The sequence below is a fragment of the Camelus ferus genome, chromosome 31, assembly GCF_009834535.1.
Source record: "Camelus ferus isolate YT-003-E chromosome 31, BCGSAC_Cfer_1.0, whole genome shotgun sequence".
NCBI classification, from domain to species: domain Eukaryota; kingdom Metazoa; phylum Chordata; class Mammalia; order Artiodactyla; family Camelidae; genus Camelus; species Camelus ferus.
Genome location: NC_045726.1, coordinates 2,869,184 through 2,887,329, shown reverse-complemented (window position 1 = coordinate 2,887,329; position 18,146 = coordinate 2,869,184). Strand labels below are relative to the sequence as shown.

Genomic DNA, 18,146 nt, shown 5'->3' with positions numbered 1-18,146 from the left:
TGTAAGGACAATGCCCTTAAACTTGTAAGATGCAAACTGAGGTATTTAAGGGTATGAAATTAGGAGTTCAGAACAAAAAAACAATATATATTAAGAGAGAGAAAACAAACATGGCAAAAGATAACCATTAGTAAACTTAGGTAAAAAGTATACAGATGTTCATTGGACTATATATACTACCAACCTTTTAGAAAATATAAAACTTTTTAAGATAAAATGTTAGGAGAAAAACAAACATAGTATATCAAGCAAATGCCTATGTTTAAAACTGGTAGAAGAATAATTAGATTGTACCTGTGATATGGAGAAAACAGATAACTAATTTTCACAGTTAAAAGAAAAATTGGGGGGGGGAAGTAAAGCTATACCAAAAACTCACTTACCTACACACACACAGGAATAAGAGGAAAATGGCAAGCAGACTCTAAGCAGAAAAAATAGAACTTGGTCTCCTTGCCACTGGAGAGCTTAGCAAGTCTATTCTTTTTTATAATTTGAGAAAAGCATTTTATTTCCTGTAACTTTTTTGAAAGACACCAGGATACTGGTATTTACTAAAGGTACTCTGCCATTAAAAAATGTTTTTTTTTCCCCTTGATGTCTTTTGTGAGTACTTGATCACAAAATTACATAAGGGATTACTTTTCTAATAGATAATTTTGTAAAAGATAGAATCTATATCTCACCATCCAGAGATTTATTACCTGTCCTCAGCTTTTAAAAAATGAATACATATATAAATTTATCTCTGACAAAACTGAAATGGTATTGTGCATAAAATGTTTCTGTAAGCTGCTTACCCTCCCTTAATTGCAGATACTTCCTAACATCAAAAACAAAAACAACCAAAAACCTTGCAAAGAACTTGACCGACCAAAAGCCAAATGGCTCAAATACTCTAAGCACAAAGAGCCTCAATTATGCTCTGATTGTAAAATGATCCAAGCTTCATACAGAGGCAGAATCTAACAAACTCATTATACTTTTTAAAGCATATGTTTCTTAGAGGCAGTTAAGTTTTTAAGAGCATGAATTCTGGAGCCAGACTGAACACATTCAAATCCTGGCTTCCCCAATTAATAGCTAAAGGCCTTTTCTGACTTGGATAGCTTACCCTCCCTGATCCTGTTCCCTCATTTGTAAAATGAGAATAACAGAGCCTTATAGAGATGTTGTGGAATGTGAGTTGATACACCCTAACCTGGGCATTTGGTGTATCAACTCCATCCAGAAACCTGGCATACAGTAAGTATGCCCTAAGTGCCAGCCCTTAGGGTTATTTCTCATGTTCCATCAGGAGACAGCATCTTGCTTCCCAGGAATGCCTGCAAACAAAAGCTTCCTTCCTAACTCCTAAATCTAAAGCCTACGATCTTCTGTTCTGATCTAAATTAAATGTAACAGGGCAAAAAACATAGAATGAACATGTCATTGACATCAGAGGAGAAGAGACCATCCGCACAGCTCACTGATGGTGGCTCAGTGCCATCTTTGTGTGGGAGAGCAATATTACATAAGAAACAAAGTGAATCCTTTTCCTTTTATATGAAAGAACGTTGATCAGACAATCTTATGAATAGAGGAAGAAAATCTGCAAAAATCTTTTGACATCACAGATCTTTGTGTTTACAGAAAAACTCAATTACAATATATGAGATGATGTGTATGAATAATCTAGGCCTGGCACATTCCCTTTCCTCAGGAAAATCACTTGTAATCGAGGTGTTCTGTACAGCCTTTTCACTTGTGTAATTTAAAAACCAGATAACAAGAGCATTTTCCCCAAAATAAAATTATATTTTCTTCCTAAGGAACTTGAGTCATCAACCATGCCTTAGGCATCACACTGTGCTGATCAAGGCTTCTAACATTTATGTATTCACTCTGATCTTAAAGAACTAAATTCCATTGACAAAGCTGTTCTCTTGTAGGACAAAGGCAGATTTTGAGGAACAGTCTTGTCTTGTTTCAGCAACATACTTAAGTGCCTTTACTGCTGCAGTCTTGGAGAAGCAACTTGTACAATGTGACTTCAAACCTAGCTACATTATCTATTTCTTCATTAGAAACTAGTCAAATTATTTTCTACAAATATCTACACCTAAGAGCTACAAGTGAAAGTTCAAGATAGGAGCGTGTGTCTACAGTTATACGCATATTCCAACCCACCCACTTTTTCAGACAAGCTAGTCTCTAAGAATTAAAAGTAATACAGCTAGCTGGTTCACAGTGAAATAATAAATTATAAATTATAAACTAAATCAATCACAAAGGACATAAAACATCGATTTAATACTGAATGTATTAAATTAGTGACCCACATAAAGGACTGTAACTTTCAACCATCTTACATACACACCCTCACATACACACACACACACACACAATGGCTCTAGTCGCTCCCCCAATGTTGATATCTGTCTATCCCACATCCTAAAGTATATCATAAACCCACCCTCATGACCTCACCTTTCTCCCATATTGCACCTCAAACCATCTGCCTCTGTCTCTTTCCAGGAAATCTGCATGTGTAAATAAAACAATTCTGCCAAAAATGTTACAGACGAAAATAAGGGGAGAGAGGGATGGAGTTATGAGAAAGAAATGAAGATTTTTTAGGACTTCTGAGTTAAAATTTTGAAGAAAATAAATTGTGAAAAGTTCAAGCTGAGTAGAACTAATTGTGAAGATAGATTTGCAGAGTAAGTTGCTGCTTAAGTGCCTTAAAAATCTCCCCCACAGAAACTAAAACCCTTCTAATCCAGGGCTCTTCTGGGTTAACAAGCAACTGGTTTGGTCTGGTTTTGAGATAATCCCCATGGGCCATCATTCCATCACTGCTATAAATTAACAGAATCAGATATTCTTCCCAAACACAAGCTCAGAGATGAAGAGAAGCACGGGCAACCCTGGAAAGCAGACGCCACTTGTTCTGATGGCAGTGCCTGAGCGCTGGAAGAGGGAGGCTTCACAGGGTAAGAATACAGGAAGTTTATGCAACTTGAGTAGTCAATGAAGACAGCAAGCTGTGGGAAATAACAACAATGCAAAAAAGACAAAGAAGACAGTGACAACAATGACAAATCTCTGCTAGGGCGGGGTTTCTCAATCTCAGCCCTGCAAACCTTTGGGGCAGATAATTCATTGTTGCCAGGGGCTGTCCTAAGCATGTAAGCTGTTTACCAGCATCGCTGGCCTCTAGGCACTGGGTGCTGGGAGCACCCCTCCAGCTGCGACAACCGAACCGCCTCTCTGCCACCTACAAGTGCTGTGGGCTCTGCTCTGCGTATACATTTTTTTAATACAGGTTGATTTCTTGAAGGATACAAAACTGCATAAATACTATGATGTAAACTCATAACAACAGACATTTTAAAAGAGTGAAAGATGAATATTAAAAAGTGATAAAATTGTATTTGAGAAGGAATTCGGAATTTTTCAATTCTATTAGATGATGTTTGGTAACGATGTTCCAGTATTTCAACTTCTAAAAATACATTTATTTATCCATATTTTCTAACCGATGGATTCCAAAAGAAACTAGGTCTGGAAACAACATAATTTTAACAATATTTGCAAAGCACTTTACAGTTCCTTCACCATTTTTACAAACTTAACCTACTTAATTCTTAGGAAAAGAAGCAGTGTATAAATATCCCACTCAATTCCTAAGTATAAGATTCTATCTGTGTTCTTTTGAAAACTAAATCCAAACTTCAAAGTTCAAAGATGTGTATGTGTGTATACTTTGCCATCATCAATGCAAGAAAAGATAAATGAAAAGGTAATTCTGCTTCACAAATCATACATATACATTTGCCTCCAGTGCAGAGATCACACTTTCCTCCACCTTGTCTCTGAAACAGGAATTTTACAATTCACATATAATCAATGGTATCAAGCATATTCTTGATCTGAAGAGTCTAATTCCAGCTTAAGGAGAGTAAATATATACCTGTAAAGCAGAAATATAATTGATAATGTATCTTTACATCTAATTTCTCCCCTCCTCTCCAAATTCACCAAACTTCTACCTCCCAACTATCTGGACCAAAGCTTCCCAAAAGACTAGGCACAGGTTACTAAAGGACCATGCAAACTTTTAACCAACCCCCAACAAAAGTATTAGCTTGCAAGTAGGATAAAATCGGACTTTGACACAAACCCCAACCTATAACCTCCTATCTGGATTCCGAATTTTAGACATTTTCAACTTCAAATCCTGAGTTACTTAAAGTTTTATAAAATCAGACTCTTTCCAATACAACAGCATCTGTGGTCCAAATTCAACCCAGAGAGTGAGCCCTCAAGAAATTTTGATACTTTCACATCAAACATTTGCCAAGTTTTACCAATTTTTCTTCCAGGTAATGTCTTGTTCTACTCTTATTTCAACAATCACTACCCTAATCCAGGACTCAATCATCCAGTTCATCAAGCAGCTAATTTATTTCCTACTGTATTATATCCCAACTGCTCAACCAACCAAAATTCCAAATACTCTGCCTCACGGTTATCGTGGCCTGTTACGTGAATAATCAGAGTCGCAGTTACCATGGTCCTGTTAGCATCTCCCCTCATTTCCTGCCTTGGATTCCGCATTCCAGGCAGGCAAACCTGCACGCCCCTCACTAGACTGCATGCCGTTCCCTGCTGCCTCAGAACGCTCTCCCCAGCTGGCTGATGTCCTTCCTGCTGAATAAATTCTCATTTCAACTGCAACTAAACACATAATTGGAGCTCAGTTTTAGGTCTTGATATTTCTGTCTACTCCGACAAACTGTGTTTTTCACTTCTCTTCCCCCTCCAGGCTGTGGCATCATGACTCCTAGAGTCACAGGCACACCAGAAAGTCTGGGGACTGAACAGCAGAGCTCTCCCTGTGCATGTTCGCACGCTGTTGAGTTGGAACTGCAGTAGCTTCGGGATGAATTCACCCAACAGCAAAAGGAACCCGCATTCCCTGAGAACTGGTCTCAGCGCTGCTGTTGCCGCAGCCCGGCCAGGACAGGACTGGCCCCAGGAGCACCGAGCACCGAGCCGAGGCCTGCGCGCTGCCGGGTGGCAGGGTCACCGCCTCCCGGGGATCTGACTCGGGGGGGGGGCGGGGGCGCCCCGCGCTTCCCATCCGCCCTGAGCACGGCTTCCTCCCGCTGCTGTGCAGCCGGGCAGCTCAACTACGTGAGGGCTAGCCCTGCTGGGGTTTCATTCAGAACAAGCAGACTTCAGAGTTGCTAGAAGAATTAGTAACAATCACTCAAGTAAATCATATCCTTCTTTAAAAAAACCCGGGGGCTGTTTGCCCAAGCATGTCACAGAATTGCTCATGTGAAAACACAAATCACAAATCAAGTCCTGCAGCCCGGAGTGAGCGCCCTGCGACTTGGGGCTCGGACTTGAAGACACCATGTGTTTCTCTGTTCACAGCCTTTCATACCTACAATTTGTTTCCTGCAACTAGTGGCCACATAGGCCTCTCATTAAACTTTGTGTTAGCAGTTATAGCCAGTGACTGCCCTTGCCCTGCCCCCAAATCTTTCCATGTAAACAAACTCCATTTTTTGATACCCCATATAGACTGCATCTGAAGCTAGGCCACCCTAAAAATATATCTCTAACTTTGGCAAAATTTTCCCGACCATTAGAATGTAGTAAAATTCAAAGATGAACAAGAAACTTCACTTCATGTGAATCATAGTCACCAAACCTGCAATGTAATACACAGCAGCGACTTACTACAAACTAACAGCAAAACACAGCATCCGGAGCCCCTGTCATCTACCTCCTGCTTAATCTTTCCTTTAAATACAGAAAGTACTTTTTCTTCACTGATAATTTACATTTCTGGAGAGCATATTACAATCAGACACTTTAGGCTATGTTTAATATCAATAACCTAGTGTATTAATTTAGAGCCAGAGTACTCATGATTCAAATCTCAGAAATGACCTACCCTGAAGCCTAAGGAATGTGCATTTTATTTGCTGTGTCTTTCTGGTTATTCATCAGTTTCTTCTCTCCATCCTACTTTGCCTCACTTTAACTAATACATCATCCCAGTTGTTTACAAAGTAACAGGGCAATCTCAACACTAAACTCTACACAGCCAAAACAGGTATTAAAAAAAAAAAATGACTAAAGCTCATGTATCTTGCTGCACAGAAGATTCAGAACTTATTTTTTCCACTTTACAGGCAAATGTCAAGGATGATTACTTTCCCCACAGAAAATATATTAGAAACAGTTAGTCAGAAGGCTGACATCCTCAAGGTTTGCAAGAAAACCAGGAAATTTAAATAAAAAGTTGGAAATAGTATTAAAACTAGATACAAGAATAAGAAACACCATCGTCTAGTGTAAATTTAGAATGCCCATTCAGTTGTTTATGCAAAAATAAAAAACAGAAACTACAAGAGAGCTCAAAACAATAAGTTGTTCTTATACTAAACTTCAACCATTTAAGAAAAGATTAAACTCAGTCCACTTTAGGGACACAATAAATATGTAATACATTTCAGAAAAACTTCCATCAAAAACAGCGAAAAATTTAAGTCTGGTACCAGAGATTTTTACACAGCAATCTTCTCTTTGCCAAACACGTCATCTACCAACAATGTTAGAAAAGTGCTTATTGTTGAATTTATTATTCCATTTCATTGTCTTCATTTTGAAAGCAGAGTTTATATTTATAACCCATTCTTTTTAAATTGACATTCAGTCAGTTTACAATGTTGTGTCAATTTCTAGTGTACCAAGTTATACCTCAGTCATACATATATACACATACATTACTTTTTTTTTTTAGTATTAATTTATTTTAAATAAATCTGGATCACACATACCTTTTTATATTCTTTTCCATTATAGGCCACACAAGATACTGAATCTAGTTCCCTGCACTATACAGTAGAGAACTGTTGTTTATCTGTTCTATATAAAGGAATTAGTATCTGCAAATCTCAAACTCCAGTTTGTCCCTTCCCACCTGGTAACCATAAGTTTGTTTTCTATGTCTGTGAGTCTGTCTCTGTTTTGGAAATAAGTTCACTTCTGTCTTTTTCTTTTTTAGATTCAACAAATAAATGATATCATATGGTATTTTTCTCTCTTTCTGGCTTACTTCACTTGGAATGGATGATCTCCAGGTCCATTCATGGTGCTGCAAATGGTATTATTTTATTCTTTTTTATGGCTGACTAGTATTCCATTGTGTGTGTGTGTGTGTGTGTGTGTGTGTGTGTGTGTACCACAACTTCATCATCCAGTCGTCTGTCCATGGACATTTAGGTTGTTTCCATGTCTTGACTATTGTAAATTGTGCTGCTATGAACACTGGGGCACATGTATCTTTCGAGTTAAGAGTTCTCTCTGGATACATGCCCAGGAGTGGGACTGCTGGATCACATGATAAGCCTATTTTTAGTTTTTTAAGGAATCTCCATACTGTTTTTCCATAGTGGCTGCACCAAACTACATTCCCACCAGCAGTGCAGGAGGCTTCCTGTTCTCCACACCCTCCCCAGTGTTTATCATTCATGGACTTTTAATGGTGCTCATTCTGACTAGTGGGAGGCAATATCTCTATAACCCATTCTTAAAAGAAAAAAGTTATTTATATGATCTTCAATCAATTTCTATTTTGTGAGTCTCATCCCAGTAAAAAAGTAGTGGTTTTTTTATTTGCTCACTGAGATGAAGAGATGTGGAAAAATTATAATCATCATTCTTTAGAACTTTCAAATTGTTACTATTATAAAAACAAAGATTTAAAAAATACCTAATAAGCTAACACTGGATAAAAACTATTATGTATACCACAGGTTTTATTAACAAATTTTTAGGACTTCTGAAAAAATTAAGAATGACAAGCAATATATTAGAAGTTGGATAAGTGGTCACAGTCCAAAAAACGTTTTGTTTTTAAAGGTTGGAGTCATCCATGCAAGGGGAAGCTGGGGCAGAGACGTGAATGACACACCTATGAGGACTGAGGCAGGTAACAGAACTTCAGTGCCGCAGGCCACACACATCACCAGCCAGAGTGAGGGGACCACGCTGACTGCACACACACCCCTGATCTACAAACGGCAGATACTGCCCCACCACTCTGCCCCAGAAGGTGGGAACACAGCCTACCAGTGACTGGATTTTCAAGTCATCCCTAAAAATCCAGAAATCCATAAGCCTCATTGAGAAATTTCCATTTTTCAATGCTGATCACTAGTTGAAATTCAAAGACACTGCAAATCAACAAAACACATCTCTAAGGTGGTCAGTCCAGAGGCCACCTTTAGGCTAAAACATGAAAACTGCTTTCAAAGAGATATGAGGGTCAATGAATAAAAAGCTCAGTCTTTGAGATCAAACCGGTTTGGGTCTGAATGTGTAGTTCACCACTTAGCAGGTGCATGATGATAGAAAAATTATTTCTTCAAGCCTGCTTCTTCAAATGGAACTCTCTCATAATTGTTGAAAAGTGACACTTTGAACACAGTTACCAGATACACAGCAGACATCACAGAAGTGTCCCTCACCCTGACTGCCCCAGCCTGCAAGTCTGCAGGATAATTTAAAAGATACCACATAATAAACACCCTGGAAGACTTTAAACAAGTTATAAAAAGGAGATCAGAAAACTGAGAGGTGCTTTCATGCCCACTTCCCTCAAACCCTGCTACTCAGAGAGGCCCTGCACATAGGGAAGGTACTGTTAATGTAGGGGATGAAATGGGCCTTCTTAAAATGAGACAGCTAACTGGATTATCAATCTCAAATTAAAAAGCTGAAGAGTCCGAGCCCCTTAAAGCTAAAGACAAAAAAATTCTTTCTCTTATTAATGTCACAGACCCTTACTTGCTGGTAGAAGTGAAACAGCTTAAGCTTGGAAACTTTTATAACTTTTGGCCAAAATTCCAGAAAATGTATTTCTATATAATGTGTGGAGCAAAGCATTATACCAGATTTTTCAATGCAAAAAACATGCCATAATCTAAAGTTCATTTAAAGTATGGTTTCATTAAACCAAAACATTATGGGACTAAATTTACTGCTACAGTTAAAATACCTTTTGACCCCTCATACACACCAATTAATTTTTTTTAAGGAGAAAAAGAAAAGACAATAACTCATCAACATATTTTTTAAAAAGTAATACTCATACATAAAAGTTCATTGGGCTACATGCAATCATGACAGCTCCAATACATTTCTAATGTGGTTACAGATAACAAAGAAAAGCACTTATATATACATGAACACATGCCTATATAGACACTTACTGAACTCTAGAAAGTTCATGATGTCTTCCTACAAACACAGCACAGGCTGGGGCACGTGCTAGAAATGGAGGCACTAGGGAAGTCTAAGTTTTATGACTCTAAACACATTAATTCTCCTTTCCAGCTTCCCCCTCCTCACATTAAGTGCAAGAAAAACTAATGCAATATAGAGACTGACAAATTGGTTGGGGGAATGATTGAAAAAGGATTCAGTACCTAAAAATCCACTACGGTGTCTCCTTATGGACACAAACATATCCATCCTCTCATATGAGAACCTGAATGTGTTCTATTGTGCACATCACCCTCATATAAACTCCTTACCAACTGGACCATAAATAGCTCTGACTTGTAGATAAAAATATTATATGTTAAATAAAATTACAAGTATCTCCATGTACCCAAAAGCTACAATCTTAATCACTAATTTTAAAATGGAAGAGTTCTTAATCTTTTTGAAAAAGTTCTGCTTAAAACAAACATCAGAAACTAAGTAGCCTTTTAACCAATGTTTAATGCAAAATGATACTTTTAAGATGACTCTAGAGTTCTGAATTTAGAAAATTTTTGTTTAACAAGGGTCTTAGCCCACGAATATAAAAAGTAAACTTAACTTTTTTCTTCAATCATCAAGCTACACCAGTTTCTATTCTTACTGTTTCACGTTTGAAAAACAAAGGCTGTCATACATACCACTACTTATCAGTAGTTTAAACTGTCTCACGTGGCTTTTCTTATTTTACCACCTCATAGAAATCGGTGTCTAACAAAAAGTGAAAACGGACAGAGAAGTGATTTGTTAGAAGCCATATGTAGAACATACATACAAACGTTAAAGAAAAGGCCCTATAGAGGGTCTGCAGCTACAATAGTTTAAACTAAATGCCTACTAGAAGCTCCTAACTTGAAACGTTTCTCTGGGAAATGAACACCGCGAAGTGTAAAGCAGAAGTCTACCTACAAAGCATCATCCAGACCAAACAGAAGACAGGACAAAGCTAAGCGTGGCTCTGCAGTCAGACGTCAAAGGGACAAAGGAAAGAAAGGCAACAATCATGACATGGAATATGCGGATACTTTCTAAATTATCAAATTAGTCTATAAGCATCCAAAGCATTCAGGAGAAAATTTCAATCCAAATCTTTTAAACACACTTTGAGGTCTTTAAGTACACTACGGGGAAGTCAAAAAGCTAACCTAAAATAAAGCACTTTACAAATGATGCAGCTGGTCCTGGAATACACGGGAAATAAAAGGCATCTTCACAACCCGAGTAATCAAGAAATTACATGCTTTTAGCAAACTTTAACGTCAGCTGGGGGGTGCAGGGCTGCCACTGTTCTCACAATCCACTAACTGCACTAAATGTCTCCTCCACCTGCGAGTTTAAGAAAACTCTTCAAGTTGGGTCACCCAGGGACCATCCCTCTAAAAGACTCAAAATAACGCAGCCTACAGAGCAAACAACATTTAGAACCGGCGTATCTTCCTCCCCACCAACCCTTTCCCCTGGGCAGCAGAATGTTTTTACTGACCATAAACACAGCCTCTTGCTCTGTCTCGGCAAACCCCGGGCAGAGGCGGGGCGCTGTGCGGAGCAGCGGCTGCCCGGCCGGACACGCAGGACCCGGCTGTCACCGCTCCGCTGGCTGCCCTGCCGCGGAGCTGGCTCGGTTCGGACCGTCGCGCCCGTAATGATCAGCACAGCGGCTCCGGAACCGGCCACAGGGCAGGGCGCTGGGGGCAGGGAGCCTGGGGGTAGGGGTTGACAATGCCTTATTTTGCACTAACTTTTTTTTTTAAACATTCTTTATTGAGTTATAATCATTTTACAATGTTGTGTCAAATTCCAGTGTTCAGCACAATTTTTCAGTCATACATGGACATATGCACGCTCATTGTCACATTTTTTCTCTGTGAGCTACCATAACGTTTTGTGTATATTTCCCTGTGCTATACAGTATAATCTTGTTTATCTATGCTACAACTTTCAAAATTGTACTAGGCACTAACTTTAATCCTAAGAGTTATGCCCCTCTTGGGGTCTCGCAGATCTCCTAAGAACCTTTACTAGATTGCTGGTTACTCACTGGTGGGCATTTGAAAACAATGATACAATATAAAACTTGAAAGCAATAATGAAAATCAACCATATTATTTGATATATAAAATATTGAACTAGGAAAATATATATATTAAGAAAAAGGGCAATAACATGATGGTGTGTATAGCACTTTATGAACTACTAGGGCTGAACACATTTTTTAAAAATTTATTCTATATTTCATTGAATAACAATCTTGTGGCATGAGTTTGCTCTTTGTGTATGACAGATGTCTAATTTTTAACAATACTGCTGTAAACAAAGATTGATGAAATTGGGTCTATGCCATGCAAAGGTCCACAATCTACTGCTCAAGAGACAAATTATAAAAATTAATTATGTCACAAGGTGATAGGTCTCAAAATAGTTATGTGATTCATAGAGGAGGCACATTTTTATTTATATTATGTAGATGGGCAGTTTGCAGTTTGATGGGAGCTGGGCTAGAGAATGAAAATTCTAAGTTGAAACAAGTGTTGCAAATGCGTGGAGACAGGAAAGAGTCTACAAGGAGGACCAGCTGCATATTGTTTACGACACCTTTTGTGGGGTGACTAGTAGAGTATATGGGGCATACATAGCAGCCAGAGAGTTAAGGGTGTTGTGCTCTCTGCTGGTTAGTCAGAAGTTTATTTTATTAGTGATGTGTAGTCATTGAGAAGATTAAAACACAAAAAGCATAGTCATTTGTGAGTTTTAGTAAGATTATTCTGCTAACAATGTAAAAGTTTTGGGGGAAGGGAGGGGTACAACCTAGCAGCAGTGATTCACAATCCATATAGATTGTAATAAAAGAGTTACACAGAGAGTTAAAAAAAAACCTCCACATATTCTGGTTAACATCCCAAACTTAAAGAATCACATAGGACTGGAACTTGAGAAGCTATGTTTTTTAAAAGCCCACTTATTAGTTATATATTGCTAGATAAGAAGCTATCACAAAACTTGCAGCTAAAGCAACAAACATTCATTATCTCAGAATTTCTATGGGTCAAGAATTGGAACATTGTTGAGCCAGGCCTTTAGCTTCAATGTCACTCACAATGCTGTGAGCAGGATGTTGGCCAAGACTGGGGTTTCATCTGATAACTGATCAAACACTGTAGAAAACATTTTTTCAACTTCAAGAATTAAAGTCAAGCCAAGTGTATGGATTCATCATAATACAATGTTTAAAAATGATGATAAAAACATAACTAGAAATTTATATATATATATATATATATATATATATATATATATATATATAACCTATAGGTCAGAGAAAATTTTATTCTGAAAATTATAAAATATTTTAAAATGAACAATACTGATAATACCATACATCAAACTTTCAGGATGCAGCCAAATCACTAATTTCAATGAAATTCATGTCCCCAGAGCCACATGCTAGTAAAGAATTAAAGTTAAAAATAAGCTAAATATCAATCTCTACACGTGATACAAATACAGACAAAGTAGAATAAACCAAAATAAAAATGAAAGCATACTTAATGAAACAGAAAACCAATATACAGTAATGGGATCAAAGCATCCAAAATGCTAGTACTTTGTGAAACTGGTAAAGCTAGACTGACTAGTCAAAAGAAATGAGATCTGTGTTCCAAATTGCTAAGAATCCAAAATGCCTCAAGAAAATATTGTCACAATCTGAAAAACAAGGACCAAATAATGTATAAAATCATGCTTTTAAAAATCCACCACGGGTTATGTCACAAGGTAGGAATATAAACTGAATTCCAAAGGGTCCAAATCGCCTTTGAGAAGCAATATAAACTTGTTGACAATTAGTAAATTATTAGAATTTTTAGAATAAATTAAATAAAATGTTAATGAATTTCTTGAAGACTGAGTGATGGCTAGAATCTTGAGAAACCTTGACATAAGAGGAATCCACACATACTCATAGAAAATGTCCCACTGGCCCCCATCAAGTGCTCATAAGTCAAACTGATGTCAGGAAGGAGAGATGTGACATCCTTGGCTGGACAGGCTGACCAGACTTCCCAAGGTTTGAGGGGCAGCAGGAAGACCTGGAGAACCTAGGAGCCCCATAGGCACTCAACAAAGCTTTGCATTAAGTAACAAAAGCAGCAGTCTACCATTGAAATAGGTCAAGGGCACAGAGAGAGACTGTCTGTAAGACAGGTCAGCAGGTCTGCTAACAGTTGAGGGTGGAACAGGAATACTCAGGAAATCCTCAGACCTGCCACTCAGAGCAATGCCATGGCAGGAATTCCAATCGGAGGAATGGGAAGCTTTTTGTCTGCTTGATGTAGCTGCAGCAACAACAGAGCCCAGCCAGGTGGGGTACAGCTGCATTGGATCAGTGCCCCCCACATTCTAACTGAAAATTTTCAAACATAAATTATTATCTCAGTATCTACTTTTTTACAATGCCAAGCATACAATAAAAATGGAGTCAAGCAGAAAAACAGAAACAGAACATGTTAAAACTATGAATCATAATGAGATAAGATGAGGAACAGAACCAAAATCAGAGATAGACCAAATGTTGGAACAATCAGACAGGGCAGGGATTTAAAATCAGCTATTATTACTATGTTGAAGGATCTAGTGGGAAGGTGAAGAACACACATGAACATATAAGAAATGAAATGGCAACTACTTTTAGAGCTAAATGAAAATCCTATAAAAGTAAAGCACAGTATCAGTGGTTAAGAATTATTTTAATGGAATGAACTAAAAAAGAAGTGGGCAAATTGGTGGAAAGAATCAGAGAACCTGAGATAGAGCAATACCAGTTAACCACATGGAAATCAAAGACAAACAGAAAAAAATGACAACTGAGCATTCAATAGCTGAGAACATCCCACAGGACAGTGTCTAAAGGTTTATTGTAGGTAAGTGGAAAAATCAAAATAGAAGAAGTAAAGAAGAAAGGGGAAAACATATTTGAAGGGAAAATGGCCAGGAATTTTCTAAAAGTAATGAAAGGCAAACAAATGTCAGATCAAAAGCTCACTGAACCCCAAGCAGAACAAAGAGAAGAGAAATATGGCCATGTACCTCACAGACTAGCAATAAAAACCAAGTATAAAGAGAAAAACTTGTAGGCAATTAGTGAAAAAATGAAACACTACATATAGAGCAACAAAAATTAGGATTGGAAGCAAACATTGCTAGAAATTATAAAAACTAGGAGAAAGTACAATAACATCTCTGCAGAGCTGAAGGAAAAATGTCAACCAGAATTATCTACATAGTAATTTTTTAAAGTGAATGCAAACTAAAGACTTTCGAAGTATAGCTTTTGAACCCTTCTATCCTTTTGGTGGGAATGTAAATTGGCGTAGCCACTATGAAAAACAGTATAGGGGTTTCTCACAAAACTAAAACTACAGCTATCATACGATCCAGCAATTTGATTCCTGTGTTTGTATCTGAAAAATCAAAAACTCCAATTTGAAAAGACACGTGCACCCCAATGTTTATAGCAACACTATTTACAATAGCCAAGACATGGAAGCAACACAACTCCGTATCAACACCTGAATTGATAGAGAAGACGTGGTGTATGTACATGTAAATATATACATAAAGTAATATTACTTAGTCCTATAAAAGAATGAAACTCTGCCATTTGCAGCAATGTGGGTGGGCCTAGAGAATAGTATGCTTAGAGAAATAAGTCAGACCGAGAAAGACAAGTACTGTGTGATATCATTTATCTGTGGGATGTGAAAAATAATACAAATGAGTGTATATGCAAAACAGAAACAGACTCACAGATGTAGAAAACAAACTAGTGGTTACCAGTGGGGAGAGGGAAGGGTGGGAGGCAAATTAGGGGTACACCATTAAAAGACACGCACTACAATGTATAAAACAGACATCTAACAAGGTGACATTGCACAGCAGAGGAAAGTATAGCCATTTATTTATTATAGCTTTGAATAGAGTACAGTCTGTAAAAATGATGAATTACTATGCTGTACTATGCTGTACAGCATAGTAATTTTTTTAAAAAAGGAAAAACATGGAGGCAGGGGCTGGGAGGGGGTCAGGTGTTGCCAAAACTTTAAGGACTAGCCATTTACAAGAATATTAAATGCGTTTTAAAAAGTCAAAAAAAAAAAAAGCTGACAGAATTTATTGCCATCAGGCTTTCACTTTAAGAACTGCTGAAGGCGGGCGGGGCGTCGAGCTTCGGGAGCAGGTGGCCGTCTCCACAGCCAGCCCCCGGCCCGGCCGCCTGCTCTCCCGCCCTGACCCGCGCTGCGCCTCCGTCTGCAGCCGACGGCCGGGCGGCTGTGTGGGAGGCGCCGCAGCGCCGCCTGTCGGCCGCCGGGCTCCGCCGCGGAGCGCAGCGGGGAGCAGGGAGCAGGCAGGGTCCCGGCGGCCGGCGGGGCGGCGGCCGTGCCCGCTCGTCTGCCGCGCGCGCTCGGGGGCCGGGCTGGGCGGGGGCGGCGGGCGGTGCGGGGTCCCGCGGGAGCCAGGAGAGGAGCCCCGGTGGAGGCCGCGTCCCCCTGGGTGCCCGATGGCTCGCGTGGGGTCCTGGATGCAGCAGATCCCATCCCCCGACTCGCCTTGAAGCGGGCGGAGGAGGACCGGACCCCTCCTACCTGAGTGAGTCTTGTCTTTCTCTATTTGAGTGAAAAACTGCGGTGCAAAATAAAAGCGCAGAACAAGGTGGAAGCTGATTGAAGAAAAAGTCCCATCTTAGATTAGCTGTTCAACTGCTGCCTCATACTGGATACAATTTTGGTTTCCTATGAGTACAGATATTAACACTGAGGTTTTAGGAATTTGACCATTAAAAGTTTGTGAAGTTTAAAGGGCTAAGTTTTGTTACTTGAAAGTCTGAGTACCTATGATCTTTCATTTTCCTAATCATTGTTGAAACGAGATTGTAGAATAGTGTCTTATATTTCAGTGCAATCCTCGCATAATAAAACGAAGTTTCAATTCTGTAGGCGCTAAAATGAAAGGCTTCAGGGTATATTGTGTTTGATACTTTCAAGGTAATACCATTTACATTCATTTTAATGAAAAATTGTGTCTTTTAATTCCTTTTTTATTATGTACAGATGTCAGGGTAAGAGCTTTAATGCTTTTAGTGTTGGGGAAGTATGTTGGTATATTTGAGGTCAGAACTAACTAGTAAAGCATGGATTATTTAAAGAGTGACATTTTAGTATTAATATTTTAATTACTGTCCTTGCTATTTGAAATCGAATGTGCTTGTGAAGGGGGCCATATCTTTTAGAGTTGTGCTTAGTACCTACCTATAGGCTCTTGAAACTGTAGTAATGAAGTGGTGTGTTTTAATTTGATAGTTTTCATTTTGTGGATTTCATTTTTTATTTAAACATGCTTTTTTCCCTCTAATATGGTACATAAGAGAGAGTATGGATATATTTTGAGATTAGATTATGTTAATGGCAGATACTTTAACCACATTTAGTCAGTTTTGGAAGTTGAATATAAACTATAAAAAGTTACTGATTATTAATATATTTATTGTACATTGGAAGCCTGCGTTTTCTAGTTTATATTTCAGCTAATTGTTACATTTACACTGATTTTAGATTTATGAAATTTTATACCTTAGCACAGTGAAAAATAATATATTTTAGGCAGTTATTGATGTTTTCTTAAACCACTGAAATTTGTTTTGAAACTGTTGCTAAAAATTGTGCTGGTCAATTTCATATCCCATTTGTTCCTTTTCTGTACTTTACATCATTGACAGTATTCTCCAACTGGGGAAGGAGGAGTGCAGAAGCAGTTTTGGACTATGTTTTAAAACTATTTTAAAATTACACTTTCTATTAGCTATAATTTTGTATTGTTTGCTTCTTGGTGGCATGGGAGGGAAGGAGTACCTGTGTAGTTGTGAAATTTAAAATTAGGTGAGCTAGATAGACATACTGTACATGTTTTGTTTTTTAATCGAACGTAAACATCTATCTTACTGTCAACAATGAACTAATTAACTGGTGTATGTTAAAAATAAAATTTTGAACTCCCAGTATGTCCCTTCCCACCCCCCTCCCCCTTGGCAACCACAAGTTTGTATTCTATGTCTATGAGTCTGTTTCTGTTCTGTATGTATGTTCATTTTTTTTTAAGAACTGACTTTGAACCTCAGTAAGCTTGTGAGAGCATCATTTTGGTGAGCAAACAGTGAAATTCAGACAATGATAAAGTTGTTTCACACTGACAGTAAAAAGAAACAAGAGAATCAAGAAAATTGTCCATAAAAAGAAAATCAATCTATTTCCTGTATCATGTCAGTCCAGGTTACAGCAGTAAAGGCACATTTTGCAATACCGAAGCCTTGTGACTTTTATGTGATTGACACAAAATACATATTCATAGCAATCTTACAGCCCTAACCAGCTGATTTAACATATCATGTGCCAGAAGTGTTTGATGATGCTTTCTTAAGGCTTTTCATTTTTATAAACTGAAGCAACCTTGATTGATAGTATGAAGAGGATATAAAAGCTGTAGATGTTGATTTATTTCAACAGCTATACTTAGGCAAGATAATGATTTCTTTTAGATATTCTGCTTTCTTTGCTGTATTAGGTGTCAAACTTAGTTCTTTCAAAGAAATTGTATCCCCATATCAGGGCTTATATCTGTCATTTCTACATCTGTACTCCATGAAGATTCTATTTATGTTCATTTTAAATATTTATAATAGGGTTTAGAAACAGTGTTAAATATATAGAAATGTTTTTTTCTTTACATAATGAACACACTAAGAACAAGGATAGCACATCTCTGTCTCT

The 18,146-nt window shown here is 38.1% G+C and overlaps 1 protein-coding gene across 1 annotated transcript in view; it reads right to left on the bottom strand.

The window, feature by feature from the left end:
- LOC116660726 overlaps positions 1–15,920 on the bottom strand; it is a 38,190-nt gene extending 22,270 nt beyond the window's left edge. The window contains exons 1-2 of the mRNA XM_032470826.1: positions 15,617–15,920; positions 10,814–11,015 (exon numbers count right to left, since the gene is read on the bottom strand). Of these exons, the coding sequence (XP_032326717.1) occupies positions 10,814–11,015; positions 15,617–15,920 (506 nt within the window). The remainder of the gene's footprint in view (positions 1–10,813; positions 11,016–15,616) is intronic.
- Positions 15,921–18,146: the final 2,226 nt, after the last annotated feature.